Raw genomic sequence first — 18,722 nt, forward strand, 5'->3', positions numbered from 1 at the left:
TCTATCTTTATGGCTGTTATATAGTTTCGAAACAACAACAAACATTTAAAATTAAAATGAAGTCCCAAGTATTTCCCCCCCCTTATTTTTGACACTTGATGGCGGGGGGGGGGGGAATTCAACATAGTTCTGAGGAGATTGCCCTGTCAGTGCAAACATTTATGCATTTATGATTGAAAGGTTTTCCCTCTCCCATGTGTTGTTCTTGGGGTTATCCAGACAAACCCCCAAGTCAGTTGAGGGGGCATGCAGAGGGAGGAGAGAGAGAAAGTCCCATTGCACCAGCAGATATCCCTATGTGAGCTTCTGCTTGCTGGACTGGTTAGTTGATTCCGCCCCTTAATATTTGTTAGCTGTAACAAAATCTTCTCATCAGTTGGATTTGTAAATGGCTTTTGGTTCTGATCTTCATCAGTAGGCGTATTTTTGGCTTTCTGTGGGTTAAAGGTTTTAAACTAATTAAGAAGTGGTGGTGGAATGTTCTTAGAAGTGAAATTCCAATAAGGAAACAAAGTATATTAACAGTTGGAGAATACCTTTGTAAATAGAGTGATAATTTATGTTGTGTGTGGACTAACTGAAGTGTTGTGGACTAACTGAAGTGTTCATTTCATAACTCAACTTTACCATCTTGGCTGAGCCATCACTACAAAGTGTTCTTCCTCTTTTGAAACAGGTGCATATGGTCCTGAGCACTGGGTCACTTCAAACGTGGATTGCGGAAGAACTCAGCAGTCTCCCATAGATATCGTAGATCATCAGGCACATGTTGGAGAAGAATATCAAGAAATACACCTGGTTGGTTTTGATAATGAATCCTCTAACAAGACATGGATGAAAAATACCGGGAAAACTGGTGAGGACTGCATGATTACTTTCTTATGGTTGATTATTTGCATTCTCTCGTGGTTAATTATAAAGGCCATAATTATATGGCCGGCCATTCATCCACATGGCTAAGAACTGCATGGAGAGTGAACATGTGGCTGTGCCCGCTGACCCCACTCCATCAGCTTTGCCGTACTGGGCTTGACCCTCATCACCATTCACACATTGGGAAAAGGACATGTACCAGGGGAATCCTGTGCTGTGTGTTTGTTTGTTTGTTTGTTTGTTTGTGTGTGTGTTTGTGTTCCCCATGATGTGGAAGAAGAAGAGGAGTTTGGACTTTATACCCCACCTTTCACTCCCCTTAAGGAGTCTCAAAGCGGCTAACAATCTCCTTTTCCCTTCCTCCCCCACAACAAACACTCTGAGAGGTGAGTGGAGCTGAGAGACTTCAGAGAAGTGTGACTAGCCCAAGGTCACCCAGCAGCTGCATGTGGAGGAGCGGGGAAGCGAACCCGGTTCACCAGATTATGAGTCCACCGCTCTTAATCTCTACACTACACTGGCTCCCTATGGGAGGCTCTCTTTTTACAGATGTTCCCCTCCAACAAAGGGATGGGGTCATCAGTGTGGCTCTACTGTCTTGCTCCATGAAATTCTTAATTGCAGGAGTGAACATCAGAATAGGAGCTACAAAGATCTCCTTTTATTGTTTTTCTCAAGTTGATTCTCAATATGATGCCCAATCTCTACTGTAAATATATCCCTAGTTAGGTTGCTAATCTTTATATTATACAGTGGTGCCTCGCAAGACGAACAGAATCCTTTCCACGAGTCTCTTCGTCTAGCGGTTTTTTCGTCTTGCGAAGCAACCCTATTAGCGGTTTAGCGGATTAGCGCTATTAGTGCTATTAGCGGCTATTAAAGGCTTAAGGGATTAGCGGATTAGCTGCTAAAAGGCTATTAGCAGCTTAGTGCCTTAGGAAAAGGGGGTGGGGAGCAGAAAAAAATCGCAAGAATCGCAAGACATTTTCGTCTTGCGAAGCAAGCCCGTAGAGAAATTCGTCCTGCGAAGCGCATTGAAAAACGGAAAACCCTTTCATCTAGCGGGTTTTCCGTCTTGCGAGGCATTCGTCTTGCGGGGCACCACTGTATAAGGACTTGGGGGAAAAACTATGCAACCCAATATCAAGGAGTGTAAGACAATGAAAAGACCAAAGATGTTCTGAAAATTGGGGGTGGTTGTCAAAATAACTGTCTATAGTTGTGAAATCTTAAGGGATTTTAAAAAACAAAAACAAGCAGAAATAATATTCCTATGTTTTTTTAAAAAAAGCTTTGTTATTGCTTGCTTCTTTCATTGTTATATTCATAGGTTTTCGTTATAATGCTTTAGTCTCACTCTGTTTCCTGTGCTGTCAGGTGTAAAACCTTTAATACAAGATGCTTCTGGCCTTGTTAGTGACCCACAAGGGGCTTAAGCCAGGTGGCAAAATACTCTTCTGTCACCCATACTATTGCCTGGAGAAAGCAGTGGCTTTTAGGAATATAGAGATTGGTTGGTCAAACAATTTAAAAAACCACCATCTTGAGTTAATATTTTTTTAAAAACAGAAGTTTTATGTTTATTTATTATTAAAGATACTATTAAATGGCTAAATCTGAAAAAAAGATTTTTCACCTGAGATGCAACAGCTGCTTAGTTGTTTATACTAAAAACTGCAGTGAAATCCCATACCTGTCTCTGCAGAAATAAGTCCCATTGAGATAAATGAGGTTTACTCTCAGGTGGGTAGATGCTGGATAACATACCCCATTGAACTCAGCAGTAGGCTCAGTAGAATTGCACCATTAAGCACACGGAACCAAAGTAAACTTTGTAGGAATTGTATACACTGAATTGCAGTGAAAGGGACAAAACTTTAATGTAGGCCATTAAATCATTTTTTTAATTATTTCGTTCTACTTTATTGATTACTGCTAAATATATTTGTAAAAAGAGAAAAGCTTTAAGGAGAATAGTTGTTAAAATAAATATCTCATTTTTTCATGATAAAATTCAAGGTCACTTGCTGTTCTGCCTATTTAACAGAAGACCAACGAAGTAAGTTTCATGAGAGAAGAGTTATGTATATATAGGGAAAAGGTGAGTATAAGGGTGTGGCTGATACAGAAATAAATAACTGGAAAACAGTATGGACTCCTTATCAATGGAAGCTTTTTCTCCAGTCCCAAAACATTCAGCATTCTGGGGCCACTGATTTGCTCAGTTCTCATTGGGCAGTTTTTGAAGTCTTAGCACCCCCCCAACCCCCCCCCCCAAGCCTCCTGGTATTAATGTGTGTGCATTAGTTCTGTATTAGAATATAGGATATGCATGTGTCGTCACCCCCACTTTCATTCCTCATAACTATGTTGTGTGAATAGAACTATGTGGAACAATTCTCTTTAGGTCTGTTCATAAGCAAGTTCTGCTTAGTTCAGTGAAACTTCCCCTTATGTATTTGTGCATAAGATTACAGCTGTAGATTTCCACTCCTAAGGTCTGTAATGCTTTAGGTCTTTTTGCTTGCACTTCCGCTCTCCAAGCAAAGCCCTGAGCTTCCTTTCCATATAGAGCTTGTAGGCTCAAAATGTTTGCATGCTCCCCACCCCCACTTTTGTAATTACAGAAACTGCTATTTGGATGTAGTGTGTGCTTCTAAATATTTATAGAAACTTCTGCATTAATAAAAATCCAACTAAATAGTTTACTGCTACGTGCCAGAAGAGTTTGCATCTGCATTGGCTTGAGTCCTTTTTTTCCAACAAAATTTTCTGCAGTGGAATTTTAATAGGCAGTCCAACATCCATTTATACAAGGGTGAGAGGGCAAAGAGAATATTTAGTGAAGCCACATGGGGCTTCCTGGAATCCCAAGGCATCAAAAAGTGTGAGAACTGAGCTAAGGAAGGTTCTTACCCTTATTGAGTGCTTCAGGTAGTGCAGGACTGTGGTCAATGCAGCAGGTTTTTCTTAGCCCCTAAGCAATGTGAAATGAAGTCCATGTCCCTGCTGTGTGCATTGAGCAATACTAGCTTGGACATAACTGGCATGTTTTACTTATTCTGCCCCCCCCCCCATTGATCTGGTGGTTCAGTGATTTCACTGCAGCAGTACCAAGTTGGCACTTTGATTTTATTTTTAACTTGTCCGCACTGCCTTTTGAATCATAAAAGCGTTGGAACAGACCACAAGGGTCATCTAGTCCAACCCACCATGGGGCTTGAACCTGTGACCCTGAGATTAAGAGCAGGGGTAGACAACCTAAGGCCTGGGGGCTGGATCCAGCCCAATTGCCTTCTCAATCTGGCCCGCGGACGGTCCAGGAATCAGCGTGTTCTTACATGAGTAGAATGTGTCCATTTATTTAAAATGCGCCTCTGGGTTATTTGTGGGGCCTGCCTGGTGTTTTTACATGAGTAGAATGTGTGCTTTTATTTAAAACGCATCTCTGGGTTATTTGTGAGGCATAGGAATTCATTCATCCCCCCCCCCCCAATATATATAGTCTGGCCCACCACATGGTCTGAGGGACGGTGGACCGGCCCACGGCTGAAAAAGGTTGCTGATCCCTGGCTTAGGTCCTCATGAAACCTAAATCCGGCCCTGATTAGGAGGTGAGGTGAGGAGGTTGGTGCAGTGTTAATGCTCCAGCAGGAGCACCAGATTGGCTCCACTGGTGCGTTTGCACCTCACCAGCCTAACTTCTCCTGGCAAGCAACAGCAGCATTACCACAGGTCCAGTGAGCTGTAGCACAGCAACATGCCATTTGCTGCTGCATTTCAACAATGTAGTTATGTGCTTCTCCTTGCCAAAGGAGAAGGGCTTGGATCTGATGTTAGGGAACATACAGCCATAATAGAACTCTAAATTAAAACCACTAATAATGAAGGTCCACTGGAGTAAGATTGCTTATTATGTTGTTACCCTAAATGTATTTACTTTGAAATAAGTTCAAAGTTCAAATTAAATCAATGGGACTCAATTCCATATGCAGGCATCCAGACTTGGGGGTTAGGGTATGACAAAAGAGTTAGAACTTTAAGATAGCAGTGTTAGCATGGATGGAAAAAGAAGGACTTAAAAAATATTGGCAGGCTTTGCCCAGACACATAAAAAAACTGGAACAAATCTCCTTTCTAAGGTGGTAGGTTGATGAAGTTTGAAAATTCTAGGTTTGAAAGGTTGTCATGTAAACATGTTTAAATAGGGAATTCCAAAGCCTGGTAAAATTTCCATACAATAACAACAACAAGAAGAAAAATAACTTAAGTGGGGGAAAGGAGACATGGATTCTCATTTCTAAGCTCAGTATAAGGGGGGCTCATGGCTAAGTGCCTTCAAGTGTGGGGGCCCAATATCAGTGTCCCCTCCATAGTGGTTAAGAGCAGCAACAGGACCATCTGCATCAAATGCCTATGAACCACCCATCTTTTTTATCCTCCACAACCACAGAGCATCGTGGGACCATCAAAACAGCTGTTTTCCAACCGTCCACTGATGCTGTCCTGTAAATCAAAGCATGAGGACATGTAAGGGAGGGAAGGCCTGGTACAGGGTGGGTGTCCCCAGGTGGCCTTGTAGACACTCAAGAAAGTTGGGTGCTGACACCAGCTCTGCTTTTTCCAGACCCTCTAAGGCAGGGGTCAGCAAACTTTTTTCAGCAGTCCCTCAGACCTTGTGGGGGGCCGGACTATATTTTGAAGGGGGAGGGGGGAGAACAAATTCCTACGCCCCACAAATAACCCAGACATGCATTTTAAATAAAAGGACACATTCTACTCATGTAAAAACACGCTGATTCCCAGATTGTCCGTGGGCCAGGTTTAGAAGGCAGTTAGGCCGGATCTGGCCCCTGGGCCTAAGTTTGCCTACCCATGCCCTAAGCTACTGAAGGTAATGGGGCCCTTTATATGTCCAGCTGTCCTTTGTGAACAACAAATTGTCACTTTTTCTGTGTTGAATATATGCTGCAGTGGTACCTCGAGTTTCAAATGCCTCAGGTTACAAACGTTTCAGGTTACAAACTCAGCTAACCTTGGGTTACCTCGAGTTGAGAACTTTGCCCCAGTATGAGAACGAAAATTGTGCACCAGTGGCGCAGCGGCAACAAGAGGCCCCATTAGCAAAAGCACGCCTCTAGTTAAGAACAGTTTCATGTTAAGAACGGACCTCCGAAACGAATTAAGTTCGTAACTAGAGGTACCACTGTATATGATAATTTATGGCTGTAATAGGTATCTAAAGCCATTTGCCACTGTTGCTGTATGTAGGTTTTATTTTACAGTGGTGCCTCGCAAGACGAAAAGAATCCGTTCCGGGAGTCTTTTCGTCTTGCGGTTTTTTTGTCTTGCGAAGCAAGCCCATTGACGGAGTAGCGCTATTAGCGCTATTGACATTTTAAGGGCTAAAAACGGCTTTTTAAGGGGGGGGGTTAGTGGTTTTGCTGCTAAAATGCTTTTAGCAGCTTAGCGATTCAGAATAAGGGGTTTTGGAGCAAAAAAAAAAAATCGATTTTGTTCGTCATTTTTCGTCTTGCGAAGCAAGCCCATAGGGAAATTCGTCTTGCGAAGCGCCTCTGCAGACAGAAAACCCTTTTGTCTTGCGGGTTTTCCATCTTGCGAGGCATTCGTCTTGCGGGGCACCACTGTATTTGTTTTTTATCTCATATTTTGGAAATGTACATCCAGGGTTTTTTTTCTTTACATTTTTTGGGGGACCCCAAGAGAGTGGGGCCCTAAGCTATAGCTTGTTAAGCTTATATGTAAATCCAGCACTGCTTCTGATAAGTTCCAGCAATGCAGCTGACCAGCAGTCAGATGAGCGGCCACGCCATCTGCGACTGTTTAAATGACCATAGTACAAATAAGGTTTAATAGTAATAATTAAGGCTATCTTTCTAGCTTTGATATCGGAAACATTTCCTGATTATATACTTGCAAAGCTTTGTGGTTTTCTTCACTAACTAAAGAACGCAATGTGAGGAGGTAAAATACTTGTCAAATGCTTCCTTGGTCTGGTTCTAGGCTTACTCGACATATCACAGGCATGGAAGCTTAGTGCTTTGGCAAGAATCCACTCACTTTACAGCTAAGCGGAAACAATGTTTAAATACTTTGATTTTCCCCTTTCATTAGGAAATACCTACTGTCTTTGCCGTGTTTGCAACAGCCAGCATGTTTTATAGGTCATCATTTTTAAAGTAAAAAAGTTTCGAGGTAATTTTAAAATAAATTAGTGGTGAAATCTTGAGAAAATTAACTAGCATTCAGAATTCAAGCCTTTCTTGCTGGGCGTGAGATTTTGATTGAATTATGGATATGCAAATTTGCAGCTTAAATTTTAGATATTAACTATCAAGTCAGATTTTTTTTATATTCAATGTTTTTTTAAATAGAGAGATAGTGTGTAAATTTTACAAATTTTCTTATGTCCATTTTATTTTACTAATTATTGTAAAACATATATCGCACACTCTTCAGCTAAAGGAAACTCACATTGCAGCTTATGTAAGAACAGTACCAGGGCAGTAGTTGCCTTGGACGTCACACCAAACCATAGTTTAGTGTGATGCAAACAAGCCCAGGTAAGACCTGGCGCACACACACATCAAAATGATACATAGCGCGTGTATATTCGGCATTAGATCATAACCATGGCTGCTCCAGCAGTTTCATGAGCTTAAAACTGTTGGGATAGAGTTACTGAAAAAGGGAGAGGTAGGTTTGTGTGTGCCTGCCTGTGTGTTTTTGAGATCTTGCACAGCCTAGTAAGAGACACTGTAAAATGAACAATTAGATGAACATTTCAGATTGTACATCCTCCTAATTATCCTTTTAATTATTAATCCAAAGCAAGTAAAATGACCCCTGACAGAGCCATAAATGATTTAGATACCATCAAATATTTATACAATGCAGCTGAATCCCGCCGTGCATTGTAACAGATTCACGGGAGCCTGCGTTCTTGTGGGACAACCCATAAAACATGTCACCTTTTAAAAAACCTATTTAGCTGCCTTCCCTGTTGCACAGACCATCGTGCTTGTACAAATTCCCCCTCTTGATTTTTCACTTAATATTGGTACCACACATTCCTTTTTTAAAAAAGTATGTCGCATCAATTCTGACCCATTCCCAGTTGATGTATTTCATAGAATCATGGCATTGGAGTGGGCCCTGTAGATCATCTCATCCAGGGCAGAGGAACCTTTGGCCCTCTGGATGTTGCTTCTGATCTACAGCTCTCATCAGGCCCAGCAAGCATGGCCAATGACCAGTAATGGTGGGAGTTTGTAGTTTGGCAACATCTAGAGGGCCACTGGTTCTCCACACCTGATCTAGTTCAACCCCCTGCTCCGTGCAGAAAATCCAGAGTTTGAGCATCCCCAATAGGTAGCCTCTCTAGGCTTGAAGACCTCCAGAACAGGAAAGCTTTTGGAAATTGGTTGAGTTGCAGAATCCATTTGGTGGACCGTTCTGTTATTTATTGTTATTATTTATTTTAATATGAAACTTTATACATTGCTTTTTCATTTTAAAAAAGTTTAAGCGGTGAACAAGAAATCTGAAGACCATCATGAAAAAGACAATGCTGAACCACATGCAGCATTCCTTTGTGTACCAGGCAAGACTAACAATGGTTAGCAAAAGCCTTGTTGAATAGAGAGGTATTGGACAGTCTCTGAGACAGAAGATACAGTTGAAGAGGCCACTGCAAGCGCAATGAAATCAGTTTTGCTCGTAGTTATATGCCTGCCATGTGGTACCACCAAGAATTTTTTTTAAAAAAAAAATCATTTCATTCCTTTGCTATACACCGTGAGATATCTTTCGGTTGTTACACATAGAAACGTCCCTGAAAGTGACATTGAGGAGAATTGTTTACCCATTGCTAATCTAAAAACCCATGGCTGTTAATGAAGAAGAAGAAGAGTTTGGATTTGATATCCCGCTTTATCAATACCCAAAGGAGTCTCAAAGCGGCTAACATTCTCCTTTCCCTTCCTCCCCCACAACAAACACTCTGTGAGGTGAGTGGGGCTGAGAGACTTCAGAGAAGTGTGACTGGCCCAAGGTCACCCAGCAGCTACATGTGGAGGAGCGGGGAATCGAACCCGGTTCACCAGATTACGAGACTACCGCTCTTAACCACTACACCACACTGGCACAATGGGGTGGTTAAAGCTGCAAGCTTTACTGGTTACTAATAGTAATAATAGTTTGTTAGTGCATCAAAGGGAATGCCAGCACTAAACAAAATGTCAGCACTAGCCTGAGATATAACCACTGCAAATGAACAGCCCATGGTCTTCCTGGAGGTGTATCAATGAGCTGCTGCTGCCACCCATTGGAAGTTCAATATCCCTGGGGGCCAAAAAGCCTTTTTGGACATTGTTTGTCACTGGAGGTTCATACATCTGAGAAAGTTCTACATAGGTAAACCTTCCTGTGTCTCTCCCTCCCCACCTACCTTTACTCAGATTTGTTCATGTCTAATGAACCCACCAGTTAGGATAGTAAACTAAACACAGTCCCAAAACTTGGTATGGGTGCATTCATTTTATTGCGGCTGACGTATGAAATTCTAAGTGCTGAGTTGCGTCCTTTCGGCACATCGCCACTGCACCTTGCAAATGGATTGGTGGATTAAGTCTGTAAAGAGAAACGGTGTATGTGTGGGTGTGTAAGAGAGAAAATGTGTGTTTGTGTAGTTTTGTGCAATCATTTTATTTCTAAAGCCCTTGGCCAATGCATACTCTCAGGCACGTATATTTGTTGATTATGCAGCTGGAAAGCTCAAATATAGGAAAAGATCCCTTTGAATTAAGAGTGGTGGAGTTTCATGCAAAGTGCCCTTTGATATAGCCAAGCAGGCTCCAGCTTTTTATCTCTGCTTGTTAATGCAGCTAGCTGCTATTAATGAAAATTGACTCGTTCACTGGAGAGATAAAACCATGTGAAAATCATGTTTGCAAACGGATAAAATAGACTCATTTTGCACTAGAGCCCCGATGCAGGAATGCAGTTTGAGCTCCTTAGTAGTCCTGCTCTTAGCCAACATACCTGCTTGCTAAGTTCTACTTTTTGCAACACTGGTGGGACCAGGCATAGGAGTCATAGCAACAAATGATTGACCTGGGATTTCTGTGTTGCATGAATCTATGCATCTGCTTGCAACTGTAATTTCTAATCTGCCCCTGCTCACAGCCCTTGTAAAGAGTTACCTAAATATGGCATTTCTGTGCGCTGCTCTGGTTCGCCAGAAGTGGCTTAGTCATGCTGGCCACATGACTCGGAAGCTGTACGCTGGCTCCCTCGGCCATTAAAGTGAGATGAGCGCCACAACCCCAGAGTCGTCTGTGACTGGACCTAATGGTCAGAGGTCCCTTTACCTTTACCTTTTAAGACACTCTTGGATCCTTTTCTGGCTGAATAGCAGGGTGAAAAAGACACTTGATTAATGAATTGCTAGTATAGATTCTATAGATTCTACCCTCTGGAAAACAAGTATTGAAGCAAACACAGAGATTGAGTTTTTTTCAGCTGGAACTCACTGGAACTCTGTTCTGGCACCTCTCAGGTGGGGACTATTGCCATTATAAGAGAACATGGGAGGCGTTCATAGTGAGTTCCGGCACCTCTTTTTCTAGAAAAATAGCACTGCTGAAATCAAAGGGAGAAGGTCTGGCTAAGCACTGTGGGACTTCTGAGGAAATAAGCATAGGATTCTGCGACACAACTCTTAAGATAAGGAACTTCAGCGACAGCTGGATCCTATGGGTGTGTGTTCAGAAATAACACCTGGGTCCTGCAACAAAACATTGCAGTGTGGATTGCTTCCTGTTCGGGTTTCCAGTCAGCCGCCCATGCCATCTTCCAGGACACTCCATTCCATCCCCTTCCAGCAGTCAGTAAGCATTTTGTGGTCACTGAGCACACCCAGTCCTCATTGGGCTGTTTTGCATTGTTTGATGCTTCCCTCTTTAATGTTTTCTGGTTAACCAGAACCAAGAGTAGTTAAGCTTGAGGATTTCTAATGCTGAAATGTTTCTAGTGAGTGATGTTAGGTACTTTTTAAATGATAATAATGTAATATACAGTCAAAATAAATTTAATAAATAACAATGTAATATGCAGTCAAATTTTAACACAGCATAGACTGGCTACTAGTCATGACAGCTGTATATTACCTCCAGCGTTGGAGGGAGGTATACCTCTGAGTTTGCAGGCTTCCCATGGGCTTTTGGTTAGCCAGTGTGAGAGCAGGATAGTGGACCCAACAGCCCTGACCTAGTAGGGCTTTTGAACATCAGCTTCATCAAATAAGGTGATGCCAGATATTCTTTCTAGACCATTTGGATTTTATTACTGTGCCACTTGGTACAGTACTAGTGACCATGCAGTCTAGACAATGCAGGCACAAAAAGCAAATTTTTTGGTTGCAGGAGTTTAGCTTCACTCCCATATTTATGCAACTCCCTCCCAACCCACCAAGTTGAGGGATAACCAGGGCTGGCGCAAGACATTTTGGCACCTGAGGCAAACCACAAAATGGCATCCTCCTACCCGCCAGCAAAGAAGTGGGAAGTAAAAGTCCACATCAGGAACAAGGTGGAGTGGGAAGCTTATTCTAGAAATGGAGGCGCCCTCTGGATTTAGAACGCTGGGCAACTAGGATTCTAAATCACATGGGAAACCTACCTGTATAGGACATGCTCCCTGCTTCACATGTCATACCCCAGCTCCGAAGGGGAAGGAGCAGCCCAGATGACTATAGGAGGGGGACTAAACTGTAGTCCCTTTTACCAGCCTTGCCCGCTTCATGTGAGTAACACCAGAAGGCTTGTAAGATGAGTAATTATATGACTAGCTCCAGGGGAAGAAAGTGTTGAAGGGTTGTGATAAACACTAAATTTCCACACTAAAGGAAGAGAATTTGTTAGGATTCTTCAGCAGTAATAATGAGATGTGTGTATATTGATTTTCCACTTTGATTAAATATGTGGATGAAATCTGCCACTGGTGCCAACCTAGGAGGCGTTATCAATAGATATCTGTATTGGACAGTTATATGGGTGGTGCTAAATGGCCTAACATACTGGAGTTACAGAAATGCCATTTTGTCGAATATCATTGAGCATAAGGTCATGGATCTGCAGTTTAATAAAAACTTTGATATCTGTTGAGGTCTCAAGAAGGAAAGTCTCATTGAAAGCTCTGCCATGTAGCTGCTTGAAAGCCAAGTACAGTTTTGGAAGGCATCAGATGAGGTTATGAGGCATTCAGTAGAAATGCAGAAATACTTGTCATCTTTTATTTCATTGATTGTCTTAAAAAAATATTTAAACAGTTTAATAAAAGGAAGAAAAGAAATTGTGTTAAGTGGTATCCATAAAACAATATAAAATTATCATAGATAATGCACAGATAAAATCAGCAGATATTAAAAACAATTATACATAACTAAATTATGTGCCTGGATAGGCTTACTGAAATAAGTAGGTTTTTAGCAAGTGTCTAAAAGCCTACCTAATGCAAATAGTCAAGGAGTTCCAAATCTGTGATCACGTAAGTAAAATAAGCATATGATGCTAGTTTCCTATACTTTATAAGAAACTGCACACCTGAGCCTTTAAGCCTGAATTCTTGATAGTGTGTTTATTTGGGTGCATATGCAAGCCTGAAGGAAGTGGGCAGAGTCATGCCACTGACCACAAGCTCAATGCGTTCAAAGCTCCCATTTTCATGGAGCCTACATGTGAAAACACTTGTTTTGAAAACACGTTTTCTAGGGGCCTGGTTGAACATATGAGACCCTTCAGGTCTTTGGACCCATATGTTTAGGCTGCTTACCAACACTACCCTATGAATGAATAGGGGCCAGAACCTGTAGCTGTTACCTCTATGAGTTCCCTCCGTGCATTCATCTGTACCCCAAAGAATTCCTGAACCAGGGACATAGTTGCCATGTAAACAACTGCAGACTTATGGTTGACATCAATGGCAGAAGTGTTTTCAATCTTGTTCTCTCCTTTCTCCCCTTTTCTTCTACTTTCAGTTGCTATCCTCTTAAAGGATGATTATTTCATCAGCGGTGCTGGGCTACCAGGCAGATTTAAAGCTGAGAAAGTTGAGTTTCACTGGGGTCAAAGCAATGGATCAGCCGGCTCGGAGCACAGCATCAACGGAAGGAGATTCCCAGTTGAGGTTGGTTGAAAGCAAGTGCACTCGCATTTTAATGAAAAGTGTATTGTTTTAATATGAGACTTGTCAGAGGTGGAATTGTCAGAAGTGGAATTTGCAGATTGTATTAACTTGCTCTTTTTCCCATGAGTTTCCTTCTGGTGGTTTGCTGTTGCATTTTCACTGAAAGTTTCATTTGCTGTTCTGAAGTTACAATTTAAAATAAACAGAAGATATATGGGATTATTTGGTCGGCAGTTGACTCAAAGTCTTATGCCCAGCATAGTGGCTGCTCCACAGCTGATGCCTATATATACTAATAGTAGGGAACCTCTGGCCCATGAGCTTCAGCCCTCAAGGCTTTCTTTTCTTCTTCTTTTTTTGCTAAGCCACTTCTATCTGTCCTAAAGGTTGATATGCAACAAGTGGCATTTGCAGCAGCGCATGCTCAGATTTCATCAAGCCATTTGGGTTTCTTGTATATTTGTTCTTGCAATTTATAAGTGTGTGTGTACATACATGTATGTTTGTGTGCATGTGTTTGTATCTGAGCAGAACCTGGAATATGCAGAAACTTCTATGTTGCTTGTGGGTAGCCCCATTTTGCCAAACTTATAAGTACAGTGCCACTAAATTCTCTACTGATGATGCTGATGATGGTTTCAGCAAGTTTTAGCGCCTGTTTTTTGTGTCAGTGAGCACCAGGCAGCACTCATTTTCTACCTAGACTAGAATTACAACCCTGTGATTTTCCCTCTTTTGTCATATTTGTGTAACAAGCCTGATACTGTATTCAAGTTGAGCTTTTAGGCCCTCAACTTTCTAAGGTACTGAGAGATGATTACTGAGCCACATTTTTCCTTTGCTTGACAGCATATTCTTTGAGGGAATGGTTTTGCAAAAGCAGAGAGCATCATTGATGGTTTGTCATGAAACACTGACGTTTGGCTTTGCTTAGATAATTAGCAGAATCACTGGTGTGGGTTGACTTGCTCACAATTATGTATTCCTCTTGAAAACTTGATTCGTTAATGATGTTTTCTCTTCTTTTTGAACTAGGATTATATGTTCCTTTTGAAAACGGGAGGGATTCTGTTCAGTTCAGTAATTTTAAGAAAGGTATACTCTGGCAGTCCTCCGGGACTCTCCTTCCGCACAGCTAGGAAGCAAACATGTCACTTATGCGAGGATTAATTGTCAAAGTGCATTACATAAGCAAGTATGTGAGATTAAAGAAAAAACAGTACCTAGCATACATAAAGGTAAAGGTAAAGGGACCCCTGACCATTAGGTCCAGTCGTGACCGACTCTGGGGTTGCGGCGCTCATCTCGCTTTACTGGCCCAGGGAGCCAGCGTACAGCTTCCGGATCATGTGGCCAGCATGACTAAGCTGCTTCTGGCGAACCAGAGCAGCGCACGGAAACGCCATTTACCTTCCCGCTAGAGCGGTACCTATTTATATACTTGCATTTTGTGCTTTCGAACTGCTAGGTTGGCAAGAGACCCCGCATATATCGTTAAGGTAAAACAGTTACATGGATAGAGAAAAATAGTTTCATTTCACCACCCAAGAAATGAGACCTTTTGAGAACAACTCTTTAAGAAGTGTGTGCTTTGCTCTTTAGGCTGCTCCCCCAACACCTCCTGGAGCCAGGCCCCCAACGCATTATGTAGAAGAGCTGCCTTTGTGTACTTCCAGCATTTTTGCCTAATTGTAGTTCAGCTTGCAGAGACTTGTTGCAGCGCTAATTATCTGACAGTGAAAACTCCCTGCCAAATAGGGTCTTGCCTCATGCTAGGGGCTGCATTTCTAGGAAACCCATAAAAGAAAACAAGAGCAGCAGTGATGACTTGCTGATCTGTGGTGGCCCATAGACACAGGTCAAACATTTGTGAAGTGCCCACAAGTATTTTGTCCTCCAGGTTTGGCACCGTTCTGCTGCCGGAGCATTTGGAAGCAAAATGTGATCTGAACCTAATTGAGAAACCAGATGTGGACGGTATGCAGTGTGCATTAGTTCCAACGATTGCCCCACTGGGGGATGCAGACAAATCTGCTTCATCCGCAGAGTTTGTTCTGTAAACACGGAGTTTGTATGTGCATTTGCTGGAAAACAAAATGCTTGTTGTTAAGGCTGTTCGTGGAGGGTTGGGGGAGAGCTCACAGAATAACAAAACTAATTGGAAATGTCAGATGTAAGACAGAACCTTATTGTTTGACCATGTTGTTTGTATTTTTATTATCACAGCTAATGTGTCAGATGGTAAGGCAGTGTGAGTTAATTGGTTTCCTTCATTGGAGCCCATCTGGATCATATTTTTGTGAGTGATTTATATGTTAAATTAGGGGATAGGATATACAAGAACATCCTTTTCATTACGTTCTCTAAAGAGAAATTGGATCAAAGGCAGTGCATTTATCTGACTGTTGTTACCCTTCTTTTAAAAAAATTAAAGCGTCAGTCTCATACACATGTTTGATTATGCTTTGTTTTCCGAAGGAAAGGGATTTCAGCAAAAAAGTTAACACCCTTCCTTCCAGTCCTATTCCTCTGTAGAATCAAGAGCAACATCCTTTTTCGAACAGATGAGCAGCCAAATTGTGGGGTGGGGGTGTTTCCGAAATGCTACAGACAACTTCCCTTTCGCAATACCCTCCCTAACCTTTTCCTGAAGTCTGCCTTGGTGTCTAGCTCCAGATCCTTGCATCTTCTCACTCCACCTTCCCCACCCCACCCCAAGTTCAGTAAAAGATGAAGAACTATTGCCAGGGCTGGCCTAAGACACTTTGGCACCTGAGGTGAACCACAGAATGGTGCTTCCCTGCTGCCAGGGTAGAAGGGTTGAGTCAAGCTCTACATAAAGAACCAGGGCAGGGGAGTGAAGATCTAAATCAGGAACAGAGGGGTGGGGATTCAACCTTGATGGTTGAAGTGGGAATCAGAAGCCCATTGTGAGCATACCACAGCTGTATCATGGTGGCGGTGGCAGCAGCAGGCAATGTATTGCTTGGAGGCTAGATCTGCTGCCGCAGTGGTCCTATCACCTGAGGTGGCTGCATCACCTTGCCTGATGGGTGGGCTGACCCTGGCTGTGGCTCGCTAGTAAAACACTTGCTTTGTCTGCAAGGGTTCCAAGATTAAATCTCTTGGAGAGCGATCCCTTCCAGAAACCTTGGAACACTGCTACCATTAAGTGTAGATAATACCGAACCAGATGGACCCAACGGTCTGATTCGGGATAATGCTGTTTCCAATAATATGATGAATTGCAAGGTTATAAGATTCTATTTAAAACTTTCATATTTGCATGTTTTCCCTTCGGGTTTTACCAAGGAGTTCTTTGCAAAGTCATAAAAGGCATGGGGATTTGGGGAGCATGGGATGTCAGCAAAGGGTTGGTAAAAAATTGATGCTACACTTTGCCTAAGCAGAAGTGCTTGCACAAAGCCACCATGGTATACTACCCAAGGACTTTAGCCACGTATGAAGGCTGCCGAAGAGTACTTCCATCTTGTGGCACACAAATGTGCAATGTTTAACAACTCATTCTAATGTCTGTCTGGCAGCACACGGTGTCTTCAAGTGAAGTGGTCCAAGTTAAGAGGAGTTTGGAAAGTACTAGTTTGACATTTGATGTGAGACATCAATGTTGTATTCAGTATAAGGTTGGGGGAGAAGAGAGGTACTAGTTTAGAATCTGCAACCATAATTTGGTTGACAACACATGAAATTTGACATGTGCCTTTTCCCTCTCTTTAGAGCCGCCAGCAGATGCATATAGTTGAAAGAGGTCTGCTGTTAATAGTGTAGTAAACCAACTTCTGGTAAGCTAATGCAGAATGCAGAGTTCCCTCATTAGAAAACCTGTTGATACTTATGAGACTCTTGAGAGTAGCAACTTGTGCGATAACTAATACGTTGCCCGCTGTTGCTGCAGAAGAACATTTGCACAGAAAGGACACAATGTGTTCAACAGTCATAATGTAGGCTGGATCATGTACCTCTCTATTAGCAGAGCCCCCACCACCTCTGCCATTTTGCTCACTGGCTGCGATTTTGCTCATTGCCTATTCATTTCTATGCAAGATGCTGATTATGTCTGTGAAGAGCAGAAATCAGAAGAGTGATTTCAATCATGACTGTGTTAATTTGATGTGAGCTTTCAGCTGTTTATGAGCTTTCGTCTTAATGGTTCTAATTGTCAGTTATAATGTGAACACCATTATACAATAATGTACAGTAATTTACTTAGTAAATGAGAATCTTGTTCCAAGGACCATACTGCAGCATGCCATGGAGACCTAATCCCTGCAAATTAGCGTGCTTACAGTGGCTAGGGCTTGATTCTCTGACAAGGGCCTCTCTTGAAATGGCTTCTGAATTTCACCCAGGCAAGTTAGTGCACTTTCTGAGTCCCTTTTCGGCATGATGTTATTAACTTAGTTAATAATAACAAAGACAGTGCAATACAGAATTGCCTGGTAACTCTTTGCTGCTTTGGCAGAATCCATATTCACAGAAAGGGCATGCTGGGCTGGTTCATGTGTAGCACCAAGACATAGAATCGTAGATTTGGAAGGGACCACAATGGTCAGGAACATTTTGCCAAATGTGGGGCTCAAACCCACAACCCTGAAATTATGAGCCTCATGCTCTACCAACTGAGTTGGATATGGCAGTACCTGAGCAAACCTTGGACTTGCATATGTCCTCACCCACTCTTGTTTCAAGTACAGTGGTACCTTGGTTTACAACCCAAATCCGTTCCGGAGATCCGGTTGTAAACCAAAACAGGTTGTAACCCAAGGCGTGCTTTCGCCAATGGGGCCTCCCCCCCGCAAATGGGTTGTAATCCGAAAAAAGGGACACACACTTCCGAGTTTGACGTGGTTGTAATCCAAAACGGTTGTAATCCAAAGCGGTTGCAAACCAAGGTACCACTGTAGTTGCTTCCTCTTTAGTGCAAACCGTAGACAACTATTGGAGCTGGAGTGCCAAACTGTGGCTAATTACTGGTTAAATTTATATCCCGCAGTTCTTCCATCATGGAACTCAAGGCAGTTCCTTAGGTGGTCTCCCATCCAGACGCTAACTAGATCTAAACCTGCTTAGCTTCAGCAGTGTGGCTTTCTTGTGTACTGTTAGACCAATCGGGGGGGGGGGGGTTTGTATGTGCCTTCCAAACAAGAATTGCAAGCCATTGCTTCAAAGCGTGATAGGAGGGCAAACAAAAAGGAACCAAAGGAACAAGGAACCAAAAGAGCATTGTGCCCAAAAGGGCTTTAGTGCTGTTTTCTTTCATGGAAGCCAGAGGTGCTGGAGGAAGAGCAGCTGTTGAAATGGAGGGCAATTTCAATAGCAGTTTGTGACACTGCTTTTGAAAGACAAAAACAGCCAGATATCGCAGTAGGGGAGTGCAAGCCCTTGGGCAACAGTAAAAAAGCTCTTTGGATCTCGGCGTGTTTTTTGAGTCTCACAAGTTTCCAAGGGACAAAGATATGAACAGTGGCGGGTGGTGGTGCTCACCTGATCTCCTGACGGCTGAGTTGCTGCTGCTGCTTACTGGGACATGGGGGCAGTGGAAACATGCCTGGCAGAACCAATCTTGCACTCCTAACGGTGCATTTGCACTCAGCCAACCTCCACACTGCATTGCCTCTCCC

General features: G+C 42.6%; 1 protein-coding gene across 5 annotated transcripts in view; it reads left to right on the top strand.

Moving 5' to 3' along the window:
- The window catches only part of PTPRG (protein tyrosine phosphatase receptor type G), a 518,906-nt gene that overhangs the window by 264,624 nt on the left and 235,560 nt on the right, over window positions 1–18,722 (top strand). For all 5 annotated transcript variants that reach the window (XM_083424609.1, XM_083424610.1, XM_083424611.1 and 2 more), the window contains exons 3-4: window positions 677–856; window positions 12,932–13,080. In XM_083424609.1, coding sequence (XP_083280735.1) covers window positions 677–856; window positions 12,932–13,080 — 329 coding nt within the window. The remainder of the gene's footprint in view (window positions 1–676; window positions 857–12,931; window positions 13,081–18,722) is intronic.

This window comes from Podarcis tiliguerta, assembly GCF_965153285.1.
Source record: "Podarcis tiliguerta genome assembly, chromosome: 2".
Taxonomy (NCBI): Eukaryota; Metazoa; Chordata; class Lepidosauria; order Squamata; family Lacertidae; genus Podarcis; species Podarcis tiliguerta.